This window comes from Chiloscyllium plagiosum, unplaced genomic scaffold (genome assembly GCF_037043375.1).
Source record: "Chiloscyllium plagiosum isolate Xiang-an unplaced genomic scaffold, Cpla_swu_hap1 HiC_scaffold_44, whole genome shotgun sequence".
Classification (NCBI taxonomy): Eukaryota; Metazoa; Chordata; class Chondrichthyes; order Orectolobiformes; family Hemiscylliidae; genus Chiloscyllium; species Chiloscyllium plagiosum.
Genome location: NW_028270182.1, coordinates 13,183,276 through 13,210,813, shown reverse-complemented (window position 1 = coordinate 13,210,813; position 27,538 = coordinate 13,183,276). Strand labels below are relative to the sequence as shown.

The following is a 27,538-nucleotide window of genomic DNA, read 5'->3' as shown; positions in this document are numbered from 1 at the left end:
CTGAAGCACTCCCAACAATCTTCAGCCGGAGGTGCCCATTTGTGGAGGTACGGCTTGACTGTTAATCTAGAAACTTGGCTAATCTTCTGGGGACCTGAGCCCGATTCCCGACACAGCAGAATTAGAAACCGGTTTAAAAAAAAAAGTCTGGAATGAAGAATCCAGTGCTGAACGGGGGAAAAAAAAAAACCTACCTGGCTCACACATGTTCAGGAAATCTGCCGTCCTTTCCCTGGTCTGGCCTACAGACCGAAAGCCAATCAACTCAGAAATGGCAGAGCGAGCTCTGTTCTACCAAGTCTCAAAGCGGTGACGGATCATCTCGCATTGAGCCAAACGCCCGGAAAAGATAACGGCAGAAACAGCCCTGTCGATCCCGTAATGTCCTCCTCGCTAACAGGTGGGGGCTAGTGACGACGTTGGGAGAGCTGTCTCACGGGCTTGACAAGCAACAGCCTGACAGAGTCAGGCTCACGGAATCATACCTTACAGTCAATGTCCCAGACCCCACCGCCACCATCTCTGGATATTTCCTGTCGCGTTGGCCGGACAGAGAGGGCGGATACAATCGGGAGGGAGTTACTTTGGGAGTCTTCAACGTTGATGCTTGCCACTTGTCAGCCCAAGCCTTGATATTGGTCCAGCACTTGCTGCACTTGGACACAGGTTGCTTCAGTATCTGAGTGTTGCTGAGCTGATCGGCAACTTGAGATTAACTGGAAAGCCAGCGGCTAGTTAGTAATTCAGCTGAGTAGCCTCCTCGTGTGACAGAACACATGTTTCCAAATGACCAGAATCCCCGTCCATCGGCGGGAAATCGCATCATCAGTGTATTTTCGACCTGGAATATAACTCGGGATTTTTGAGCCAAGGCACCAGTTCCTTTCAAAACGGGTTGCCGGGGAAACCGGCTCATAAACCAGCATCCTTATCACTCCGAAACAACAGCGATCGATGATTGAGTGGCCGGAGAGCAGAGAGCCAACTGCTGGGAGTGCTGGGTCATCGAAGATCATGTCAAACTCAGCCCCGACACAATACATGGGGTCCACAAGGCACTGGCCTAGCTTCCCATCCAACGCTCTAGGGAGTTACACCCAAGCTAAGACAGGAAATATCAGAACAAAGCTGATCCTGAAACCACACAATGAGAGAGACTTTTTTTTTTACTAATGCTCTTTTCTCTCCCTGGTCAAAGCTGTTCATAAAACTGGTGTGAGGCCCACACCAGGCTGTAGGGACGATGTAGAGGGTGCCAGTGATTGGCACTACCAGCTTTCTGATGCTCACCCTCTCCTATTTGAGATCAAACCCACAGGATTGTCTGTCACTGGGCTATCCTTCCTCCTCCCAGCTCACCACATGTAGCCAATCCAGACATCGTCTTTCCCAGCTCCCCTGTACCTTACATAGTTGTTGCACAGTGTGGGGCATTGCTGGTGGGGCATGCTGAGACAGACACACACTCTCACACTCCCCCCCACACCACCCCCTTCTCTCGTACTTCTCTCTCTCACACTGCACTCCCTCCCTCTCTCACACATTCCCTCCCTCCCTCACACATTGTGCCTCACACAGACACTCTCTCTCACACTCTCTTTCTCACACCTAGACATTCTCTCTCATACTGACTCTCTCCTCTCACACAGTCTCTCTCACACTCTCTTTCTCATGCGCACACATTCTCTCTCTCACACCCTCTCCCTCTCACACATTCTCTCTCTCTCACTCACACCCTCTCCCTCTCACACAGTCTCTCTAACATTCTCTCTCAAATACGCTGCCTTTCGCTCTCCCTCTCACACACTCTCTCTCTCACACTCTCTCTCTCACATTCTCTCTCTCACAGATATCCTTTCTTACACTATCTCTCTCAAATACACATTCGCTCCCTCTCTCTTTCACATTCTGACTTTCTCCTGGTTTTCTCTCTCTCTTTCTCTCTCTCTCTCATACACACACTATCTCTCATTCTCCCTTTTCTTTCTCATATTTTCTTTCCCTTGATTTCCCTCACATTCGCTCTTTCACACACTCTCTCTCTCCTACATAACCTCGCTCTCCCACAATTCCTCTTTCACACTCTCTCTCGCTCTCTCTCCCATAGCCTCTCTCTCCCACGATCTCTCTTTCATACAACACTCTAAAGACCAACACAGCATAGGAACAGGCCCTTCGGCCCTCCAAGCCTGTGCTGACACATTTCGCTCTTCCATACTAAAACTATCTTCACTGACAGGATCCGTATCCCTCTATCCCCTTCCTATTCATGTATCTGTTCAGGTGTTTCTTGAATGCTGCTGTTGTATCTGCTCCCACCACCTCCCCTGGCAGCACGATCCAGGCCAGACCTGCCTCACACATCTCTTTTAAACATCCCCTCCCTCACCACAAACCCGTGTCCCCAAGTAATTGTCCCTGACGTCCTGGGAAACATTCCCAGCCTCCCCCTCTCCGGCACTCTGTCCCACACAGTCACCCACGCTCCCGGCCTCGTACTCTCTCACCCTCACGCTACACGAACGCACGAACAAGGAACGACAAGAGGCCACTCGGCCCTTCCAGCCTGCCCCACCTGATCTGATTGCAACCTCTCTTCTGTCCTCCTGCCGTTCCCCTAGAAACGCCCATCCCACCCCCCGTGGTCAGTGGGAATCTCTCCCTCCCTCTGCCACCAAACATATTACAAAACTCTACATCCACTGACTTTTCGGGAAGGGAATTCCCAAAGACTCACAATGCCATGAGAGAGAGAGAAATGACTCCTCGTCTCCCTTTTGAATGGGCGGCCATTTTTCTTTACTCACTCACGGGATGTGAACGTCGCTGGCTGGGCCCAGTAATTTTTGCCGGCCCCTAATTGCCCAGAGGGCAATAAAGAATCAACCCCCATCGCTGCGGGTCTGGAGTCACATGTAGGCCAGACCAGGTAAGGATGGCAGAGACAGAATGTGAGAGGGGTAGTGTGTGAGAGAGGGAGGGAGATAGTGTAAGGGAGAAGGACATTTAATCGGTTATTCCTTTCCTCTGAATAATCGACAATGGATTCAGAGTCAGTATTCAACTTCAGTCCGGATTTTTTTCTCGATTGAATTTAAATTCCACCATCTGCCGAGGTGGGATTGTGAACCCGGGTCCCCGCAGTCTTTCCCGGATTGAAAGTCTAATGATAATCCCAATAATACCACTTCCATCACCTCCCTGTGGTCCTCGCCCAGGAGGAGACATCCCTTCAACGTCTACCATGAACAGTTCCCCTCGGCATCTTCTGTGTTTCAATGGAGTCGCCGCGGAGGCTTCCAGGCCACAAAGGATACAGGGCCTACCCCGTCTAGGCTTTCCCCCCCACTAAGGCTTATTCCACATGTTAGTCTCGTAAACCTTCCATCCTGGTGCTCGCAACCTGATCAGTGAGGTAGTCTTGCCCCGAACCAAGCTCCAACAATGGGTTGGGCCTGGTCTCCTCAGGCCCGTCAAACTGGACTGAAGTTCCTGGGCCCTTCCCCCCCCCCAACATTTTCGCAGGAAAGGGTCAGTTGCGTGGCTTTCCGGATGTCCACATTTCATTCAGTTAGCGACTCCCCTTTGCCGTGTTGTTACTTAAGCGATCCCTTAACATTTCCCGAAAAACTGACCCGTACAGCGGGAAATAAAGGTGAATGGAATATTGCCCTTCATTGCTAAAGTCATAGAGTCATAGAGATGTCCAGCACGGAAACAGACCCTTCGGTCCAACCCGTCCATGCCGACCAGATATCCCAACCCAATCTAGTCCCACCTGCCAGCACCCGGCCCATATCCCTCCAAATCCTTCCTATTCATATACCCATCCAAATGCCTCTTAAATGTTGCAATTGTACCAGCCTCCACCACTTCCTCTGGCAGCTCATTCCATACACGCACCACCCTCTGTGTGAAAAAGGTCTCTTTTATACCTTTCCCCTCTCACCTTAAACCTATGCCCTCTAGTTCTGGACTCCCCCACCCCTGGGGAAAAGACTTTGCCTATTTATCCTATCCATGTCCCTCACATGATTTTATAAACCTCTATAAGGTCAGCCCTCAGCCTCCGACGCTCCAGGGAAAACAGTCCCAGCTTATTCAGCCTCTCCCTGGAGCTCAAATCCTCTAACCCTGGCAACGATGGAGTTTAAAAGCAGGGAGGTTATGTTGCAGCTGTACAAGGTGCTGGTGAGGCCATATCTTGAGTACTGTGTGCAGTTTTGGTCTCCTGACTTGAGAAAGGATGGCCTGGCACAGGAGGGGGAGCAGAGGAGGGTCACTGGGTTGATCCTGGAGTTGAGGGGGTTGGCTTATGAGGAGAGACTGGCTAGACTGGGATTATATTCATTGGAATTCAGAAGTTGAGGGGGGAATCTTATAGAAACGTATAAAATTCAGAAGGCAGTCAATAGAGTAGAAGCTGGGAGATTGTTTCCATTGGTGGGCGAAGTTAGAACAAAGGGGTATAGCCTCAAAATAAGAGGAAGCAGATTTCAGACTGAGTTGAGGTGGAACGTCTTCACCCAGAGGATTGTGGAATTCCTTGCCCTGGGAAGCAGTTGAGGAGCAGACACAGTAATCTGTGTACTGAAAGCTCACAGCAGGTCAGGCAGTATCCATGGAGCGAGAGAGCGAGCTAAGGGTTCCAGTCCAGATGACACTTCATCGGAGTTCTGAAGCAGTTGACTCTGCCTTGTTGAACATCATTAAAGACGAAGATAGACTGGACTAGACTCCTTACAGTGTGGAAACAGGCCCAACCAGTCCACACCGACACCTCCGCCGAGTAACCCGCCCAGGCCCATTTCCCTCGGACTAATGCACCTAACACTACGGGCAATTTACCACGGCCAATCCGCCCTAACCTGCACACCGTTGGACTGTGGGAAGAAACTGGAGCACCCGGAGGAAACCCACACAGGGAGGACACACAAACTCCACACAGGCTGTCACCCGAGGCTGGAATCGAACCTGGGACCCTGGTGCTGTGAGGTAGCAGTGCTAACCACTGAGCCACCATGCTGCCCCAACACTCTTGAGCAGCAGAGGAATTAAGGGTTGTTAGATTAGATTACTTACAGTGTGGAAACAGGCCCTTCGGCCCAACAAGTCCACACCGACCCTCCGAAGAGCAACCCACCCAGACCCATTCCCCTACATTTACCCCTTCACCTAACAATACGGGCAATTTAGCACCTTAATTTTGGACTGTGGGAGGAAACCGGAGCACCCGGAGGAAACCCACGCAGACACGGGGAGAATGTGCAAACTCCACACGGACTGTTGCCTGAGGCAGTTATGGTGAGCCGGAGAGGGGTGATGGGGGTAAGGGGAACTGAGTACATGTGAAATCTCCGTGAATAGTGGGATCAGGCTCGATGGGCCAGACGGCTTCCTCGGCTCCTCTTCCCCTTCTGTTCTGACAGACTCGGAGTGATTTCCACAGTCCCCTCAAGAATTCAGTGGCTGGTTCTCCAGGGAGTCTCGTTAAACCCTTGTGAAAGCCGCACTTGTGACAGGTGGCTCGGGTCCACAGGGCTCCACTACCATTCCTGATGAAGAGCTTTTGCCCGAAACATCGATTCTCCTGCTCCTCGGGTGCTGCCTGACCTGCTGTGCTTTTCCAGCACCGCACTCTAATCTCGACTCTAAATCTGCGGGACCCACTTTTGCCGACCATCTCTGTCAGTCCGTCGGGAGATTTGGACTCCGGGTGGGTTAAAAGTGAGGACCCCACAGCCAGTCAGGACAATGACCTCTTGTTGGTGACCCCCCCCCCCCCCCCCAACTCCCCAGTCCCACACTTCTCTCCCCATCTGCCTGAATAAAGCATCTCATTCTAATGGAGGTGGATCCCCCGCACAGTTCCAGTTCCGCCAACAGCGGCCTTTCCAATATTCCGCAGTCATGCTCTTTCCTGGTTGCTTGGGAAACCAGGGCTACCCGAAATCATTTGCCCGTGGTAATAATCTCCAGGAAGCCTGGATGGAGAGGAACATCATTTCTCATTGAACGCCAAAGCAACCAATGCCAATGGTTACCAAGGGAACTGAAAGAGATAGATCAGTGATTGCCAATGGACCCTGTGCAGTGGAGACTCTCTCTAGATGCTCTACAGGGGAGGGACATATAGTCTCTGAATGCCCCCATGCAGTCTCTCCATAAGACCATATGATGTGGGAGCAAATTTACACCATTCGGCCCAACCATTTGATCATGGCTGATTTGTTCCTCAACCCCATTCTCCCTATAACCCTTGACCCCTTCACCCATCTATCTCTGTCTTAACGACACTCGATACCTTGGTCTCCACAGGCCTCAATGAGTCCCGCAGGTTCACCAGGCTGCCGATATTCCTCCATGTGTCAGGTCTAAAAGGACATCCCTTCACCCTGAGGCTGTGCCGACTGGTGGAAACATCTTCCCAACATCCACTCTATCCAGGCTCCTCAGTGTTCTGTAAGCTTCAACCAGATCACCCTCATCCTTCTAAACTCCGAGCACAGACCCAGTCCTAAACCTACCCCTATGTATCCCTATACAGGGGAGACTCACGCTATAGTCTCTGTATCCCTCTATACAGTGACAAATCTCTCTATAGTCTCTATATCCCCCTATACAGTGAGAATTCTCTCTATAGTCTTTATATCCCCCATACAGTGAGAATTCTCTCTCTAGTGTCTATATCCCCCATACAGTGAGAATTCTCTCTATAGTCTCTACATCCCCCTATACTGTGAGAATTCTCTCTCGTCTCTATATCCCCCGATAGAGTGAGAATTCTCTCTATAGTCTCTATATCCTTCTACACAGTGAGAATTCTCTCTATAGAATCTATATCCACCTATACAGTGAGAATTCTCTCTATAGTCTCTACATCCCTTTGGAAAAAAGAATACAAGCATGGACTACTTTCTAAAAGGTGAGAAAATTCATAAAGCCAAAGTACAGGGGGATCTGGGAGTGCGAGTCGAGGATTCTCTAAAGATAAACATGCAGGTTGAGTCCATGATTAAGAAAGCGAATGCAATGTTGTCATTTATCTCAAGAGGGTTGGAATATAAAAGCACTGTTGTGCTACTGAGACTTTATAAAGCTCTGATTAGGCCCCATTTGGAGTACTGTGTCCAGTTTTGGTCCCCACACCTCAGGAAGGACATACTGGCACTGGAGCGTGTCCAGCGGAGATTCACACGGATGATACCTGGAATGGTAGGTCTAACATATGAGGAACGGCTGAGGATCCTGGGATTGTATTCATTGGAGTTTAGAAGATTAAGGGGCGATCTAATAGAAACTTACAAGATAATACATGGCTTGGAGAGGGTGGACGCTAGGAAATTGTTTCCATTAGGCAAGGAGACTAGGACCCGTGGACACAGCCTTAGAATTAGAGGGGGTAAATTCAGAACAGAAATGCGGAGACATTTCTTCAGCCAGAGAGTGGTGGGCCTGTGGAATACATTGCCGCAGAGTGCAGTGGAGGCTGGGACGCTAAATGTCTTCAAGGCAGAGATTGATAAATTCTTGATGTCACAAGGAATTAAGGGCTACGGGGAGAATGCGGGGAAGTGGAGTTGAAATGCCTATCAGCCATGATTGAATGGCGGAGTGGACTCGATGGGCCGAATGGCCTTACTTCCGCTCCTATGTCTTATGGTCTTAATCCAAAGATGTGCAGGTCAGGGTGAATTGGCCGAGCTAAATTGCCCGCAGTGTTCAGGGATATGTGGGGCTAGGTGCATTAGTCAGGGGGTAAGTGTAGAGTGGTCGGGGGAAACGGGTCTGGTTGGGTTACTCCACGGAGGGTCGGTGTGGACCTGTTGGGCCGAAGGGCCTGTTTCCACGCTGTAGGGAGTCTAATCTACATCCCACCTACACAGTAGGGACTCTCGGTTACCCCTCTCGAAGCCAGTCGTTCAACAGGTGGGTAAGGAATGAGACAGAGATGAGTTGCGAGTTGTCTGTGTCCTTGCCCGGTGGGGGCTGGGGACAGCTGCGGCTAGTGCAATGAACAAAGGGGACACATACCCACACTCCGCGTTCACCCTCCATCAGGGGGCGGTCATGTACCACCCCTGGGAGACAGAGAGGTAACTCTCATTTCATCTCAACCTCCTCCCCCCGCCCCACCAAACCCAAAACAACACAAGGGGGGATGCCTTCCCCTTTTCTTTCCCCCACCCTGGAGGGGGGAACAGTTTATTTTAACGAAAACTTGCCATGCAAGTCAAAGTTTTTGGAAGTGGCTTTCTATTTTGTGCAGTTTGTAATTGCGATGGTGCAAAATGCAAAGGGCTCCCCTGACGAGGAGAGGTTGCAGAAATGAAGCCGGGTTGTTGTTTTGCCCCGGAAGGTGGCGGAGAGAAAAGAAACGCCGAACTTTCCCCTTCTCTGCAAACTTTGGGTCGAGCTGAGAAAAGTTACTGCACTCTGCCCCCGGGGGACGAGCTGTCAATCACCGGGGTTGAGCGGCAGCGGGGACGGGCCAATGGGAGGGCGGAGGGCGGGGTCCGCGGGCGCGCTCTGGCCAATGGGGTGCAGGTAGGGGGCGGGGCCTGGGGCCCGGCTATGGTCCCGCCCCCCCCCCTCACTCTCTCCCTCCCTTCAGTCCCGACCCCGAAGTTGCTGCTGATTTCGGTCCCAGCGATGGCCCGCTCCCTGATCCCGATCCCGATCCCGATCCTGATCCTGATCCTGCCCGCTGCACTGGCTGTGGAAGGTGGGTACACCCCCCCTGGGGGGGGGGGAGAGGGAGAGGGAGAGGGGTACAGAGGGAATGGGAAAGGGGAGAGAGGGAATGGGAAAGGCAGAGAGGGAATGGTAAGGGGAGAGGGATTGGGAATGGGAAAGTGGGAGAGAGGGAATGGGAAAGTTGGGGGAGAGAGTATGGGAAAGAGGGAGAGAGGGAATGGGAAAGTTGGGGGAGAGAGTATGGGAAAGAGGGAGAGAGGGAATGGGAAAGGGGAGAGGTAATGGGAAAGGGAAAGGGAATGGCAAAGGGGAGAGGGAATGGGAAAGGGGCGAGGGAATGGGAATGGGAAAGGGAGAGAGGAATTTGGAAAGGGGAGCTGGAATGGAAATGTGAAAAGGAGAGAGGGAATGGGAAAGTTAGGAAGAGGGAATGGGAAAGGGGGAGAGGGAATGGGAACTGGAAAGACGGAATAGGAAAGGGGAGAGAGGGAATGGGAAAGATGGAGAGAGGGAATGGGAAAGTGAAGAGGGAATGGGAAAGGGAGAGAGGGAATGGGAAAGGGGAGAGAGAATGGGAAAGATAGAGAGAGGGAATGGGAAAGATAGAGAGAGGGAATGGGAAAGGGAGAAAGAGGGAATGGGAAAGGGGGGAGAGGGAAAGGGAAAGTTGGGGTGAGGGTATGGGAAAGTGGAAGAGAGGGAATGGGAAAGCTGTGGAAGAGGGAATGGGAAAGGGGAAGGAGTGAGAGGGAGTGTGAAGGGGAGAGAGGGAATGGGAAAGTTGGGGGAGAGGAAAGGGGAAAGGGAAAGGAGAGAAGGAATGGGAAAGGGGGAGAGGGAATGGGAATGTTGGGTAGAGGGAATGGAAAAGGGGAGAGGGAATGGGAAAGTGGGGAGAGGGAATGGAAAGGGGGAGAGAGGGAATGGGAAAGGGGAAGGAATGAGAGGGAGTATGAAGGGGAGAGAGGAAATGGGAAAGTTGGGGAAAAGGGAAAGGAGAGAGGGAATGGGAAAGTTAGGGAAGAGGGAATGGTAAAGTTGGAAGAGAGGGAATGAGAAAGAGGTCGGAGAGGGAAAGAGGAAGAGGGAATGGGAAAGGGAAAGGAGGGAGGGAGGGAATGGGAAAGGGAAAGGAGGGAGGGAATGGGATAGTGGGGGTGAGAGAATGGGAAAGGGAAAGGGGAGGTAGGGAATGGGAAAGGGGGAGGAGGAGAGGGATATGGGGAAGAGGGAGGGCGATAGGATGGAGAGAGAGGAAAAGGGGAGAGATAGAAGGGGATTGAGGGAGAGAGAGAGAAGGGGATTGAGGGAAGACCAGAGAGGTGGATTGGAGGGGGAGAGGGGGAAAGGTGAATTAGAGGGGGGAGAGAGGTGAATTGGAGTTAGCAGGTAGGGAGTGGGGATTGGGAATGGAGGCAATGAGAAGTTTTTGGGGAGAGAGGGAGGGACCAAGACAAGGCGAGCTAAGGGGAGATGGTTGACGGGAGGGGATGTTGAGAGGTGATGGAGGGTGTTGAGGGGTGGGTGTTGAGGGACAATGGGGGGGTGGGTGTTAAGGGGTGATGAGGGGGTGAGTGTTGAGGGATAATAGTGGGTGTTGAAGGGTGAAAGGGGTGGGTGTTGAGGGACACTGGGTGGGTGGGTGTTGAGGGGCGATGGGGGTGGGTGGGTGTAGAGGGACAATGGGTGGGTGGGTGTTGAGGGGCGATGGGGGGTGGGTGTTGAGGAACAATGGGGGGGTGTTGATGGGGGTTGGGTGTTGGGGTGGGGGGTGAGTGTTGGACGATGGAGGGGTGTTGAGGGGCGATGGGGGGGTGGGTGTTGAGGGGCGATGGGGGGGTGGGTGTTGAGGGGCGATGGGGGGGTGGGTGTTGAGGGGCGATGGGGGAGTGGGTGTAGAGGGACAATGGAGGGGTGGGTGTTGAGGAACGATGGGGAGGTGGGTGTTGAGGGGTGATGGGGAGTGGGTGTTGAGGGGCAATGGTGGGGTGGGTGTTGAGGGACGATGGGGAGGTGTTCAGGGGCGATGGGGGCATGGGTGTTGAGGGGCGATGGGGGGTGGGTGTTGAGGGGCGATGGGGGCATGGGTGTTGAGGGGCGATGGGGGCATGGGTGTTGAGGGGCGATGGGGGGTGGGTTTTGAGGGGCGATGGGGGGGTGTTGAGGGGCGATGGGGGCATGGGTGTTGAGGGGCGATGGGGGGTGGGTGTTGAGGGGCGATGGGGGGGTGTTGAGGGGCGATGGGGGGGTGTTGAGGGGCGATGGGGGCATGGGTGTTGAGGGGCGATGGGGGGTGGGTGTTGAGGGGCGATGGGGGGGTGGGTGTTGAGGGGCGATGGGGGGTGGGTGTTGAGGGATGATGGGGGGGGTGTTGAGGGATGATGGGGAGGGTGTTGCGAGCTTTGAGGGAGTCAGGGCTGTGTGGAAAGTGCAGTCTGTTTGGTGTCGGGGTGATGTGGGGCTGGTGCTGGATGGGGAGCTAGCTGGCTGTGCCCTATCCAGTGGAACAGGAGGCCTGTTTAAACGTCTTCGGGGCGAGTAGGGTCAGGTCTGAGCTGCCTGCTCCCTCTCCCAGCTCCGTGTAATCTGACCTGAACAAATATTTCTCTCATGGAGTCAGCGGCTTGCTCTTTGTGCTGTTTTTTTTTTGTCTGAGTCAATCATTTGCTTTGCTGTTTCCTTTACTGTGTGTATTTATATACAGAGAGCCAGGACAGGAAGAAAATCTGTATAAATGGGATGTTTGAGATTGTAAAGCAGTTTCTCGATTTCTCGTGGTGTTTAAATTGATGGTATCAGGATGGTACAGGCTTGGAGATAATTACTGTTTGGATTTGAGAGAGTAGAGAATCATTAACTTGAGTACAGCAGCTCTGCTACGAAAACCACATTCATGGGAACCTTCAGAAGGGGGCAATTAGAGTCATAGAGATGTCCAGCACGGAAACAGACCCTTCGGTCCAACCCGTCCATGCCGACCAGGTATCCCAACCCAATCTAATCCCACCTGCCAGCACCCGGCCCATATCCCTCCAAACCCTTCCTAGTCATATACCCATCCAAATGCCTCTTAAATGCTGTAACTGTACCAGCCTCCACCACTTCCTCTGGCAGCTCATTTCATACCCGTAACACCCTCTGTATGAAAAAGTTGCCACTTAGGTCTCTTTTATATCTTCCCCCTTTCACCCTAAACCTATGCCCTCTAGTCCTGGACTCCCCCACCCCAGGGAAAAGACCTTGTCTATTTATCCTATCCATATCCCTCATAATTTTGTAAACCTCTATAAGGTCACCCCTCAGCCTCCGACGTTCCAGGGAAAACAGCCCCAGCCTGTTCAGCCTCTCCCTGTGGCTCAGATCCTCCAACCCTGGCAACATCCTTGTAAACCATTTCTGAACCTTTTCAAGTTTCACAACATCTTTCCGATAGGAAGGAGACCAGAATTGCACACAATATTCCAACAGTGGCCTAACCAATGTCCTGTACAGCCGCAACATGACCTCCCAACTCCTGTACTCAATACTCTGACCAATAAAGGAAAGCGTACCAAACGCCTTCTTCACTATCCTATCTACCTGCGACTCCATTTTCAAGGAGCTATGAACCTGCACTCCAAGGTCTCTTTGTTCAGCAACACTCCCTAGGACCTTACCATTAAGTGTATAAGTCCTGCTAAGATTTGCTTTCCCAAAATGCAGCACCTCGCATTTATCTGAATTAAACTCCATCTGCCACTTCTCAGCCCATTGGCCCATCTGGTCCAGATCCAGTTGTAATCTGAGGTAACCCTCTTCGCTGTCCACTACACCTCCAATTTTGGTGTCATCTGCAAACTTACTAACTGTACCTCTTATGCTCACATCCAAATCATTTATGTAAATGACAAAAAGTAGAGGGCCCAGCACCGATCCTTGTGGCACTCCACTGGTCACAGGCCCCCAGTGAGAGCGGTAAATGTTTGTAGAAGTCTCGGCAAACGAGCAGAGGTTTCATGGGATGAGGAGGGGGTGCGTCCTCCAAGGTTTGAGGCGCGGAGGCAGGGAGACACAGAATGGGTGCAGCTCCACCTTTGATGTGTGGGTTTTCTGCTTTGGAAGTGAGTTTCTCACTCTCCGAACGGATTCGATAACGAGGTGGCTCAGCGGAAACAGCAGGAGGACGTTCGGCCCCTCGAGCTGTCTCGCGGACTCTCTCCCAAAGGGATTGGGAGATTTGAAGCGCAGATCTATCCCGGGACCTCAGTGGTTTCCCCCCCCCCCCCCCGAGGGTAAAGTGCAGTGGGCAGTCAGGAAGGCAAACACGGCGCTGGCTTTGGTTTTGAGAGGGCTCAATTACAGGAGCTGAGGGTGAGTGGGGAGTGCTGTTGTCTGCGTCAGGCTCTGGGCAGACCGCATCGGGAATATTTGAGGGCGGTTTCCGGCCCCTGGACCCAAGAGAAGGATGCTGTGAAACGGTTCAGAAAAGGATGTTGCCAGGGTCGGAGGGTTTGAGCTACAGGGAGAGGCTGAACAGGCTGGGGCTGTTTTCCCTGGAGCGTCGGAGGTGAGGGGTGACCTTATAGAGGTTTATAAAATTATGAGGGACATGGATAGGGGGAACAGACAATGTCTTTTCCCTGGGGTCAGGGAGTCCAGAACTAGAGGGCATAGGTTTAGGGTGAGAGGGGAAAGATTTAAAATGGACCTCAGGGGCAACTTTTTCACACAGAGGGTGGTACGTGTATGGAATGAGCTGCCAGAGGATGTGGTGGAGGCTGGTACAATTGTAACATTTAAGAGGTATTTGGATGGGTATATGAATAGGAAGGGTTTGGAGGGATATGGGCCAAGTGCTGGCAGGTGGGATTAGATTGGGTTGGGATATCTGGTCGGCATGGACGGGTTGGGCCGAAGGGCCTGTTTCCATGCTCTACATCGCGATGACTCTAACTGAGGGTTAGGGTGAGCGGGTGGGCAAGTGGAGCTGAGTCCACCAGAAATATTACCATGATCTTATTGAACAGTAAAGCAAGCTGTGAGGGGCCCAGAGACCTACTCCTGCTGCTATTCCTCGCGTTCTGAGGCCGGAGCAGGGAGAGCTGGGTAAATTCGTGCAGAAAGGTGGCAGAGACGGGCAGGGAGAGCTACTAAACAATATCACATTCTCGGTTTTATTGGTAAAAGGTGCAGGGAACGCGCTTAATCCCATGATTACACGCCGTCTCCCTAAACCTGCGAGTTTATCAGCAACTAAGCAACGAGTGCTCTTTGATGTTCCGTGTTGCGTGTCGGGTAGTTGCAGTGTTGAGTTTCACAACAACTCCAGCTGACTCCCAGGGTTGAATAAAGAGCCGACAGCACAATCGATGGCCACTCAGCCCCACAGTGTCCCTGGTGTACGCGAGCATGAACTTCAGGAGAGCCGACAGCACAAACGGAGGCCGCTCAGCCCCACAGTGTCCCTGGTGTACGCGAGCCTGACCTTCAGGAGAGCCGACAGCACAAACGGAGGCCGCTCAGCCCCACAGTGTCCCTGGTGTACGCGAGCCTGACCTTCAGGAGAGCCGACAGCACAAACGGAGGCCGCTCAGCCCCACAGTGTCCCTGGTGTACGCGAGCCTGACCTTCAGGAGAGCCGACACCACAAACGGAGGCCGCTCAGCCCCACAGTGTCCCTGGTGTACGCGAGCCTGACCTTCAGGAGAGCCGACACCACAAACGGAGGCCGCTCAGCCCCACAGTGTCCCTGGTGTACGCGAGCCTGACCTTCAGGAGAGCCTACAGCACAAACGGAGGCCGCTCAGCCCCACAGTGTCCCTGGTGTACGCGAGCCTGACCTTCAGGAGAGCCGACACCACAAACGGTGGCCGCTCAGCCCCACAGTGTCCCTGGTGTACGCGAGCCTGACCTTCAGGAGAGCCGACAGCACAAACGGAGGCCGCTCAGCCCCACAGTGTCCCTGGTGTACGCGAGCCTGACCTTCAGGAGAGCCTACAGCACAGAATGAGGCCGCTCTGCCCCACAGTGTCCCTGGTGTACGCGAGCCTGACCTTGAGGCGCCCTGTCAATCGAAGCCAGAGGTGACCGGGTGGAGGATCCAAGCAGAGATTCCAGGATGGCAGTTGGTGGAGTGGGGGGGCTAAACTCTTCCACAGGGAAGCTTTCGGATGCCCCCCCTCCCCTACATCTGCCATTGAAGTGTGGACCCTCGCGAGGAAGTGGATTCCTTCCGATGGGAAGGAGACCAGAATTGCACACAGTATTCCAACAGTGGCCTAACCAACGTCCTGTCCAGCTGCAACATGACCTCCCAACTCCTGTACTCAATACTCTGACCAATAAAGGAAAGCATACCAAACGCCGCCTTCATTATCCTACCTACCTGCGACTCCACTTTCAAGGAGCTATGAACCTGCACTCCAAGGTCTCTTTGTTCAGCAACGAGGGGTTTTCTCAGCCAGAGCGGAGGTGCTCTCGCAATGCAGTTGTTGTTGGCACAGGCAGATCCCATAAGCAGCAATGAAGCGGGGGGGGGGGAGAAACGCAGGTCAGAGAAATGTCCTGCCGTTCGATAACGTCATGGTCTACCCCAAGCCTTTGATTCCTCTCTCTCGTTCCAGCTCCTCAACCCCTCGACCTGTCAAAGACCTAATCTCCCACCCTGTTGTGGAATTAGGGAATCACACAGCACAGAAACAGCCCCTTCTGCCCAACTCGTCCATGCCAACCCAAAGTTTCCTGAAGTTTTCAGGGGAGGCCCTGTAGGGTTATTGCTGGACTGTTAACCCAGAGAGACCCTGAGGACCTGGGTTCGAAGCCCACTGCAGCTGAAGATGGAATTTCAATTCAGTCAAGAATCTGGAATTAAGAGTCTCGTGATGATCTCTGTGAAACCATTGCCAATTGTTGGAAAACCCCATCTGGTTCACAAATGCCCTTTACGGATGGAAGCTGCCAACCTTACCTTGGTCAGGCCTACACGTGACTCCAGACCCATGGCATTGTGGTTGACAACTTATGGGAAGGTCCTGGGGAGTGTTGCTGAACAAAGAGACCTTGGAGTGCAGGTTCATAGCTCCTTGAAAGTGGAGTCGCAGGTAGATAGGATAGTGAAGGCGGCGTTTGGTATGCTTTCCTTTATTGGTCAGAGTATTGAGTACAGGAGTTGGGAGGTCATGTTGCGGCTGTACAGGACATTGGTTAGGCCACTGTTGGAATTCAGTTCTGGTCTTCCTTCTTATCGGAAGGACGTTGTGAAACTTGAATGGGCTTGGAAAAGATTTACAAGGATGTTGCCAGGGTTGGAGGATTTGAGCTACAGGGAGAGGCTGAACAGGCTGGGGCTGTTTTCCCTGGAGCGTCGGAGGCTGAGGGGTGACCTTATACAGGTTTACAAAATTGTGAGGGACATGGATAGGATAAATAGACAAAGTCTTTTCCCTGGGGTTGGGGAGTCCAGAACTAGAGGGCATAGGTTAGATTAGATTAGATTACTTACAGTACGGAAACAGGCCCTTCGGCCCAACGTATCCACACCGACCCTCTGAAGAGCAACCCACCCAGACCCATTCCCCTACATTTACCCCTTCACCTCACGCTACGGGCAATTTAGCACGGCCCATTCACCTAACCTGCACATCTTTGGACTGTGGGTTAGGGTGAGAGGGGAAAGATATAAAAGGGACCTAAGGGGCAACTTCTTTACACAGAGGGTGGTACGTGTATGAAATGAGCTGCCGGAGGATGTGGTGGAGGCTGGTACAATTACAACATTTAAAAGGCATCTGGATGGGTATATGAATAGGAAGGGTTTGGAGGGATAAATGGGACTAGATTTGGGTTGGGATATCTGGTCGGCAAGGATGAGTCGGGCTGAAGGCCCTGTTTCCGTGCTGTACATCTCTATGACTCTGTCTGGTCCTGGTCTCTTTATTCCCATTTGTTTGGGATAAAGTTCGTGGTAGAGATGATTCCAAGATTTCCCTCTCGTTAGCGCCTCACAGTCGTGCTTCGGGATGTTGATAGCAACGTTCCCCATACGGGCCGTTAACTGGTCTTCCATTTCCCCATTCCCCGTTGTGTATTCCTTCCTTACCAGCATCGACCTCCAGAGCAATGGACTGCAGCCATTTAAGGTGGCCGCTCGCCAACTTATGGAGCAACTGGGGATGTGGTTAAAGGCCAGGACGTGGCACTCAGGTCCCACAAGTGAACAAAGAAACCTCCCCCCCGCCCCCGCCACCCCCGGTTGCATCCCCCAAAGTTCCCACGCTCCCTTTAGCTACTCCATTCCATTGTCTGTACCAAGGAGCTCTTACTGTTCCTTTTTATCTTTCTTGCCGGTTTACTTTCAGAGTGAATTTTCCCCTCTCGTTTTCGTGATCCCAGTCCTCCGGCCTCCGGCTTGTGTTTTTGCCCCTCCCTGTCAGACTTGGATGATCATTCACGTCTTCAATACCCCTGCCTCCCTGCTCTCTCGCATCCCCCCCCCCCATTGAGCCCTTTCCTACCCCCGTGCCCCAGTAGTTTATGGCCGTATCTGCCACTCTAGTTACACCATGGGACCATGTTCCGCTGGCCCCGGCCTGGTTCAAACAAAGCCCGTCCCGGAGGAACAGCTACCTCTTTTCCCCACTGGTGATGCCCCAAGAATTGAAACCCGTTTCTTCCACCCTGCCCCCTGAGCCGCACATTTACCACTCTAATCCAACAGGGGGGCGGCACGGTGGCTCAGTGCCTCACAGCAGCCAGTGAGCAGCTCCAGACCGGGAGGGGTAAGATCCAACTGTTGTGGTCCCCCTGTGTAGGTACGGTCTGTCCAGGTTCTGCCTGGGGATTGTGAGCAGTTCAGGGTGAAATTAATAAGCAGAGAGACAGAGGTGATAATCTCCAGGATGCTACCTGAGCCTCGGGTAGGTTGGCAGATGGGAGATTAATCGCAGAATCCCTACAGGATGGGAGCAGGCCGTCCGGCCCATTGAGTCATACCAACCCTTCGAAGAGCAAGCCCACCCCATCCTACATTTCCCATGGCTAACCCACTCAGCCTGCACATCCCTGGGCACTTGGGTAATTCAGCACGGCCAATCCACCCTAACCTATACATCCCTGGGCACTATGGGTAATTTAGCCCAGCCAATTCACCCTAACCTGCACATCCCTGGGCCCTATGGGTAATTTAGCCCAGCCAATCCACCCTAACCTGCACATCCCTGGGCACTATGGGTAATTTAGCACAGCCAATCCACCCTAACCTGCACATCCCTGAACACTATGGGTAGTTTAGCACGGCCAATCCACCCTAACCTGCACATCCCTGAACACTATGGGTAATTTAGCACGGCCAATCCACCCTAACCTGCACATCCCTGAACACTATGGGTAGTTTAGCACAGCCAATCCACCCGAACCTGCACATCCCTGGACTGAGGGAGGAAACCCAAGCAGACACGGGGAGAACGCTCACACTCCACATTCAGACAGTCGCCTAAGGCAGGAATCGAATCGTGGTACCTTGCACTGTAAGGCGACACTGCCAACCACTGAGCCACACTGCCACTCCAATGGAAGCATCAGTATTGCGAGTTGACTTTTATCTGACCCCGTGCTGTCCCTGTCCTGGGAGTATTTGATGGGGGGACAGCGTAGAGGGAGCTTTACTCTGTATCTAACCCCGTGCTGTCCCTGTCCTGGATGTGTTTGATGGGGACAGTGTAGAGAGAGCTTTACTCTAACCTCGTGCTGTCCCTGTCCTGGGAGTGTTTGATGGGGGGGGGACAGTGTAGAGGAAGGTTTACTCTGTATCTAACCCCGTGCTGTCCCTGTCCTGGGAGTATTTGATGGGGATAGTGTAGAGGGAGCTTTACTCTATATCTAACCCCGTGCTGTCCCTGTCCCTGGGAGTGTTTGATGGGGACAGTATAGAGGGAGCTTTACTCTGTATCTAACCCCGTGCTGTCCCTGTCCCTGGGAGTGTTTGATGGGGATAGTGTAGAGGGAGCTTTACTCTGTATCTAACCCTGTGCTGTTCCTGTCCCTGGGAGTGTTTGATGAGAGGACAGTGTAGAGGGAGCTCTACCTTCAGTATAAAAGTGTAGTTGTTGTGCTTGAGTACACAGTGGGATTTGAACACGGCGTGTTGTGAATTAGGGGTGAGGATACACCCCCCCCCGCCCCCGAGGATCTCAGCTGGGAGAGATGTTTGTTGGCGGAGAGGGGATGTATGAGCCTGTTGTTGGGGAGTATGTGAGGTTGGATTGATCTGAACGTTCTCCACACCTCAGGTCAGAGGCTAGGACCATTGTAGTGACCTCACCCAGGGCGGGAATCAAACCCACACTGGTGGCATCACTGTCCAACCTGCTGAGCTAACCAACTGGTTGCCTTTCGCCCTTCGAGATGTGCTATCCAAGGAGCATTGGTGGGTTTCTGCCGTGTACTGTGCGGGTGGGACACACTGAGTGTTGGTGACGGAGGGAACCGCGGGGAGATTTGGTCAGACAATTCAACCAACATTGAGGGCCGCAGCTCGCAGGGGCACTGAGGGACGGGGAGTAAATTCTGGCCCGCATCCCATGAATGAGTTTGAGTTATTCAGTGTCAGTGAAACTTTCTATCTAACCCCGTGCTGTCCCTGTCCTGGGTGTGTTTGATGGGGACAGTGTAGAGAGAGCTTTACTCTAACCTCGTGCTGTCCCTGTCCTGGGAGTGTTTGATGGGGGGGGGACAGTGTAGAGAGAGCTTTACTCTGTATCTAACCCCGTGCTGTCCCTGTCCTTGGAGTGTTTGATTGGGGGGGGGGGGGCACTGTAGAGGAAGCTTTACTCTATATCTAACCCCGTGCTGTCCCTGTCCCTGGGAGTGTTTGATGGGGATAGTGTAGAGGGAGCTTTACTCTGTATCTAACTCCGTGCTGTCCCTGTCCCTGGGAGTGTTTGATGGGGATAGTGTAGAGGGAGCTTTACTCTGTATCTAACCCTGTGCTGTGCCTGTCCCTGGGAGTGTTTGATGAGGGACAGTGTAGAGGGAGCTACACGGGGAGGTAGAAATTAAGACTTGATTTGATTATTGTCACATGTACCGAGTTACAGTGAAAAGTTTTGTTTTGTATGTCAAGCAAAGTGCGTCAGAACAGAGCGAGGAATGTAGTGTTCCAGCGACAGAGGAGGTACAGAAAGAGCGAGATCGACATTAAATATAAAGTTTGGGAGGTCCGTTCAGACATCTGATAACAGCGGGGAAGAAGCTGATCTTGAATCTGATGTGTTTTGTATCATCTGCCCATAAGAGATTGTAACCAGGTCTTTGATTATGATGCGGCTGCCTTCCCGAGGGAAGTGTAGACAGAGTCAGTGGATGGACTGGGCTGTGTTCGCAGCTCTCTGTGGTTTCTCACACCCCTGGGTAGAGCAGTTGCCAAACCAAGCCACGATGCGCCCTGCTTGAATGTTTTCTCTGTAGACTATAGGCGTCAAGTTCCTCGGCGTGCCAACCCCCCCCACCCCGGTAATGCTCTCTTGCAACCCCTTCGGTCGGGCAGAAGGTACAGAAGTTTAAACGCACGCACACCAACAGGTTCAGGAACAGCTTCTTCCCTGCCGTGATTAGACTGCTGAATGGACCACTCGAATTTCAAATCTGACGTTGATCCTGCTCTGTGCTCCCCTCCTGTGAGGTGTCACCTTGTGTACCTAGCTCGGACTTGTGTGTCCTTAATGGCTACGATCTGCCTGTTACTGCTCGCAAAACCTTTCTCGTCGCCCTTTGATCCAGGCGACAACAATAACTCAAATGAAAAAGTAGTGGGAGCGGTGACTCAAACTGGGCATCACGTTTGTGAGATAGTCATGGACAAGTTCCAAATTGTGGGGGGGGGGAAGGGGGGAAACCCGGGAGAAACGTCCTTCCGTTCGGATACTGTGGGGAGAACGTGGAACATGCTGGGGTGGGGTGAGGGGAAGCGCGCTGAGGGGGTTAAGGGGCAGTTGGATAAACACACAGGGAGGTAAGGACTGGGAGCGGATGAGCTAGTTTCTGTGCTGAAACACAATAGAATTAACTGGAACATCGAGAAACTTAACACCCAAACTACCCGCTCCCTTGATACACAACATTGAAGATCAAAGAGGGTGCCTGGCTCAGACACTGATAAAGCTCAGGAAGATTAGCGAGGCTGGGCACAATCTTGGGATCGCTGCGTATCTTTTGTCTCAGAGAGACTGCGAACCGCACGGCGGTGTGCCCACCTCCCAGCTTAATCTTCGAGCCGTCCCGATAAGAAATGGGATTGGACGGGTTCCCAAACGTTTTCCTTGCCCTGCTGTTGGGAGTGTTTTCCACCCCAGGCCCCATTCCCTGCTGTGGTTGCGATGTGAGGCAGTCAGGTAAAGCAGTGCTCTCTCTACCCCTCCCGGATTCTGGATGAATGCCGAGAGAGAGAGAATGGAGACTGAGATCTGATTACACCAAGTTTCACTCAGTGATTATTTCCCACAGATTAGCAGCGTCATTAAAAGGGTAAAGTAGGATTTAATACGAGCGTGCAAATGTTTGATTATATCATTGTCGGTGGCTTTCAGGCTCACAGGCATGTTGTTAACTTGATCTGCTGTAGCGTGCATGCAAACATTTCGATGGTGACAAACCAGTATCCACCAGTACTGTACCCCAGTGTTATACAGACAGACCAGTATCCATCAGTACTGTACCCTAGTGTTATACAGACAGACCAGTATCCACCAGTACTGTACCCCAATATTATACAGGGACAGACCTGTCCCCACCAGTACTGTACCCCAGTGTTATACAGGGACAGACCTGTCCACACCAGTACTGTACCCCAGTGTTATACAGTGACAGACCTGTCCCCACCACTACTGTACCCCAGTGTTATACAGGGACAGACCTGTCCCCACCACTACTGTACCCCAGTGTTATACAGGGACAGACCTGTCCCCATCAGTACTGTACACCAATGTTATACAGGGACAGACCTGTCCCCACCAGTACTGTACCCCAGTGTTATACAGTGACTGACCAGTCCACACAAGTACTGTACCCCAGTGTTATACAGTGACAGACCTGTCCCCACCACTACTGTACCCCAGTGTTATACAGTGACTGACCTGTCCACACCAGTACTGTACCCCAGTGTTATACAGTGACTGACCTGTCCCCACCAGTACCGTACCCCAGTGTAATACAGTGACAGTCCTGTCCCCACCAGTACTGTACCCCAGTGTTATACAGTGACAGTCCTGTCCCCACCAGTACTGTACCCCAGTGTTATATTGTGACTGACCTGTCCCCACCAGTACTGCACCCCAGTGTTATACAGAGACAGACCTGTCCCCACCAGTACTGTACCCCAGTGTTATACAGTGACAGTCCTGTCCCCACCAGTACTGCACCCCAGTGTAATACAGTGACAGTCCTGTCCCCACCAGTACTGTACCCCAGTGTTATACAGTGACAGTCCTGTCCCCACCAGTACTGTACCCCAGTGTTATATAGTGACAGACCTGTCCCCACCAGTACTGTACCCCAGTGTTATATAGTGACAGACCTGTCTCCACCAGTACTGTACCCCAGTGTTATACAGTGACAGACCTGTCCCCACCAGTACTGCACCCCAGTGTTATACAGAGACACACCTGTTCCCACCAGTACTGTATCCCAGTGTTATACAGTGACAGATCTGTCCCCACCAGTACTGTAGGAGAAAGTGAGGTCTGCAGATGCTGGAGATCAGAGCGGAACATGTGTTGCTAGAAAAGCGCAGCAGGTCAGGCAGCATCCAGGGAACAGGAGAATCGACGTTTCGGGCATAAGCCCTTCTTCAGGAGTCCTGAAGAAGGGCTTATGCCCGAAACGTCGATTTTCCTGTTCCCTGGTTGCTGCCTGACCTGCTGCGCTTTTCCAGCAACACATTTTCAGCCCACCAGTACTATACCCCAGTGTTATACAGTGACAGATCTGTCCCCACCAGTAATCTACTCTACTGTTATACGGTGATAGACCTGTCCACACCAGTACTGTACCCCAGTGTTATACACTGACAGACCTGTCCCCACCAGTACTGTACCCCAGTGTTATACAGTGACAGTCCTGTCCCCACCAGTACTGTACCCCAGTGTTATACTGTGACAGTCCTGTCCCCACCAGTACTGTACTCCAATATAATACAGGGACAGACCTGTCCCCACCTGTAATGTATCCCAGTGTTATGCAGTGAGAGTCCTGTCCCCACCAGTACTATATCCCAGTGTTATACAGGAACACACCTGTTCCCACCAGTACTGTGCCCCAGTGTTATACAGTGACTGACCTGTCGCCACCAGTACTGTACCCCAGTGTTATATAGTGACAGACCTGCCCCACTAGTACTCTACCCCAGTGTTATACAGTGACTGACCTGTCGCCACCAGTACTGTACCCCAGTGTTATACAGTGACAGACCTGTCCACACCAGTACTGTGCCCCAGTGTTATACAGTGACTGACCTGTCGCCACCAGTACTGTACCCCAGTGTTATATAGTGACAGACCTGCCCCACTAGTACTCTACCCCAGTGTTATACAGTGACTGACCTGTCGCCACCAGTACTGTACCCCAGTGTTATACAGTGACAGACCTGTCCCCACCAGTACTGTACCCCAGTGTTATATAGTGACAGACCTGTTCCCACCAGTACTGTACCCCAGTGTTATACAGTGACAGACCTGTCCCCACCAGTACTGTACTCCAGTGTTATACAGTGACAGTCCTGTCCCCACCAGTACTGTACCCCAGTGTTATATAGTGACAGACCTGTCCCCACCAGTACTGTACCCCCCAGTGTTATACAGTGACAGTCCTGTCCCCACCAGTACTGTACCCCAGTGTTATACAGTGACAGTCCTGTCCCCACCAGTACTGTACCCCAGTGTTATACAGTGACAGTCCTGTCCCCACCAGTACTGTACCCCAGTGTTATACAGTGACAGACCTGTCCCCACCAGTACTGTACCCCAGTGTTATACAGTGACAGACCTGTCCCCACCAGTACTGTACCCCAGTGTTATACAGTGACAGACCTGTCCCCACCAGTACTGTATCCCAGTGTTATACAGTGACAGACCTGTCCCCACCAGTACTGTACCCCAGTGTTATACAGTGACAGTCCTGTCCCCACCAGTACTGTACCCCAGTATTATACAAGGACACACCTGTTCCCACCAGTACTGTACCCCAGTGTTATACAGTGACAGACCTGTCCCCACCAGTACTGTACTCCAGTGTTATACAGTGACAGTCTTGTCCCCACGAGTACTGTACCCCAGTGTTATACAGTGACTGACCTTTCCCTACCAGTACTGTACCCCAATATTATACTGTGACAGACCTGTCCCCACCAGTACTGTACCACATTGTTATACAGTGACAGACCTGTCCCCACCAGTACTGTACCCCAGCGTTATACAGTGACAGACCTGTCCCCACCAGTACTGTACCCCAGTGTTATACAGTGACAGTCCTGTCCTCACCAGTACTGTACCCCAGTGTTACACTGTGACAGTCCTGTTCCCACCAGTACTGTACCCCAGTGTTATACAGTGACAGTCCTGTCCTCACCTGTACTGTACCCCAGTGTTACACAGTGACAGACCTGTTCCCACCAGTACTGTACCCCAGTGTTATACAGGGACAGACTTGTCCCCACCAGTACTGTACCCCAGTGTTATACAGTGACAATCCTGTTCCCACCGGTACTGTACCCCAGTATAATACAGGGACAGACCTGTCCCCACCTGTAATATACCCCAGTGTTATGCAATGAGAGTCCTGTCCCCACCAGTAGGGTATCCCAGTGTTATACTGTTACACACCTGTCCCCACCTGTACTGTACCCCAGTGTTATACAGGGACAGACTTGTCCATACCAGTACTGTACTCTAGTGTTATACAGTGACAGTCCTGTTCCCACCAGTACTGTACCCCAGTGTTATACAGTGACAGACCAGTCCCCACCAGTACTGTACCCCACTTGTTCTTTACCCCAGTGTTATACCTGTCCCCACCAGTACTGTACCCCAGTGTTATACAGTGACAGACCAGTCCCCACCAGTACTGTACCCCACTTGTTCTTTACCCCAGTGTTATACCTGTCCCCACCAGTACTGTACCCCAGTGTTATACAGTGACAGACCAGTCCCCACCAGTACTGTACCCCAGTGTTATACAGTGACAGTCCTGTCCCCACCAGTACTGTACCCCAGTGTTATACAGTGACAGTCCTGTCCCCACCAGTACTGTACCCCAGTGTTATACAGTGACAGACCTGTCCCCACCAGTACTGTACCCCAGTGTTATACAGTCACAGTCCTGTCGCCACCAGTACTGTACCCTAGTGTTATATACTGACAGACCTGTTCCCACTAGTACTGTATGCCAGTGTTATACAGCGACAGTCCTGTCCCCACTTGTACTGTACCCCAGTGTTATCGTGACAGACCTGTTCCCACCAGTACTGTACCCCAGTGTTATGCAGTGACTGAGCAGTCCCCACCGGTACTGTACACCAGTGTTATACAGTGACAGACCTGTCCCCACCAGTACTGTACCCCAGTGTTATACAGTAACAGACCTGTCCCCACCAGTACTGTACCCCAGTGTTATATAGTGACAGACCTGTCCCCACCAGTACTGCACCCCAGTGTTATACAGTGACAGACCTGTCTCCACCAGTACTCTACCCCTGTGTTATACAGTGACAGACCAGTCCCCAACAGTACTGTACCCCAGTGTTATACAGTGACAGACCTGTCCCCACCAGTACTGTACACCAGTGTTATACAGTGACAGACCTGTCCCCACCATTACTGTACCCCAGTGTTATACAGGGACAGACCTGTCTCCACCAGTACTGTACCCCAGTGTTATACACTGACAGACCAGTCCCCACCAGTACTGTACCCCAGTGTTATACAGAGAAATACCTGTCCCCACCAGTACTGTACCCCAGTGTTATACAGTGACAGACCTGTCCCCACCAGTACTGTACTCCAGTGTTAGATAGTGACAGACCTGTCTCCACCAGTACTGTACCCCAGTGTTATACAGTGACAGACCAGTCCCCACCAGTACTGTACCCCAGTGTTATACAGTGACAGTCCTGTCCCCACCAGTACTGTACCCCAGTGTTATACAGTGACAGACCTGTCTCCACCAGTACTGTACCCCAGTGTTATATAGTGACAGTCCTGTCCCCACCAGTACTGTACCCCAGTGTTATACAGTGACAGTCCTGTCCCCAATAGTACTGTACCCCAGTGTTATACAGTGACAGATCTGTCCCCACCAGTACTGTACCCCAGTTTTATACAGTGACTGACCTGTCCCCACCAGTACTGTAACCCAGTGTTATACAGTGACAGACCAGTCCCCACCAGTACTGTACCCCAGTGTTATACAGTGATAGACCTGTCTCCACCAGTACTGTACCCCAGTGTTATACAGTGACAGACCAGTCCCCACCAGTACTGTAACCCAGTGTTATACAGTGACAGACCAGTCCCCACCAGTACTGTACCCCAGTGTTATACAGTGACAGACCTGTCCCCACCATTACTGTACCCCAGTGTTATACAGGGACAGACCTGTCTCCACCAGTACTGTACCCCAGTGTTATACAGTGACAGATCTGTCCCCACCAGTACTGTACCCCAGTTTTATACAGTGACTGACCTGTCCCCACCAGTACTGTGCCCCAGTGTTATACAGTGACAGACCTGTCCCCACCATTACTGTACCCCAGTGTTATACAGAGACAGACCTGTCCCCACCAGTACTGTACCCCAGTGTTATACAGTGACAGTCCTGTCCCCACCAGTACTGTACCCCAGTGTTATACAGGGACAGACCTGTCTCCACCAGTACTGTACCCCAGTGTTATACACTAACAGACCAGTCCCCACCAGTACTGTACCCCAGTGTTATACAGAGACAGACCTGTCCCCACCAGTACTGTACTCCAGTGTTAGATAGTGACAGACCTGTCTCCACCAGTACTGTACCCCAGTGTTATACAGTGACAGACCAGTCCCCACCAGTACTGTACCCCAGTGTTATACAGTGACAGTCCTGTCCCCACCAGTACTGTACCCCAGTGTTATACAGTGACAGACCTGTCTCCACCAGTACTGTACCCCAGTGTTATATAGTGACAGACCTGTCTCCACCAGTACTGTACCCCAGTGTTATATAGTGACAGACCTGTCTCCACCAGTACTGTACCCCACTGTTATACAGTGACAGTCCTGTCCCCACCAGTACTGTACCCCAGTTTTATACAGTGACTGACCTGTCCCCACTTGTTCTTTACCCCAGTGTTATACCTGTCCCCACCAGTACTGTACCCCAGTGTTAGACAGTGACAGACCTGTCCCCACCAGTACTGTACCCCAGTTTTATACAGTGACTGACCTGTCCCCACTTGTTCTTTACCCCAGTGTTATACCTGTCCCCACCAGTACTGTACCCCAGTGTTAGACAGTGACAGACCTGTCCCCACCAGTACTGTACCCCAGTTTTATACAGTGACAGTCCTGTCCCCACCAGTACTGTACCCCAGTTTTATACAGTGACTGACCTGTCCCCACTTGTTCTTTACCCCAGTGTTATACCTGTCCCCACCAGTACTGTATCCCAGTGTTATACAGGGACAGACCTGTCCCCACCAGTACTGTACCCTAGTGTTATACAGTGACAGACCTGTCCCCACCAGTACTGTACCCAAGTGTTAGACAGTGACTGACCTGTCCCCACCAGTACTGTACCCCAGTGTTATACAGTGACAGACCTGTCCCCACCAGTACTGTAC

General features: G+C 52.2%; 1 protein-coding gene across 1 annotated transcript in view; it reads left to right on the top strand.

Annotated features, from left to right (window-relative positions):
* The first annotated feature begins 8,616 nt into the window (after positions 1-8,616).
* Positions 8,617-27,538, top strand: part of LOC122547922 (ephrin type-B receptor 3-like) — a 122,529-nt gene continuing 103,607 nt past the window's right edge. Inside the window, 1 exon segment of the mRNA XM_087982988.1 lies at positions 8,617-8,725. Within this exon segment, the coding sequence (XP_087839114.1) occupies positions 8,653-8,725 (73 nt within the window). The 5' untranslated portion in view covers positions 8,617-8,652.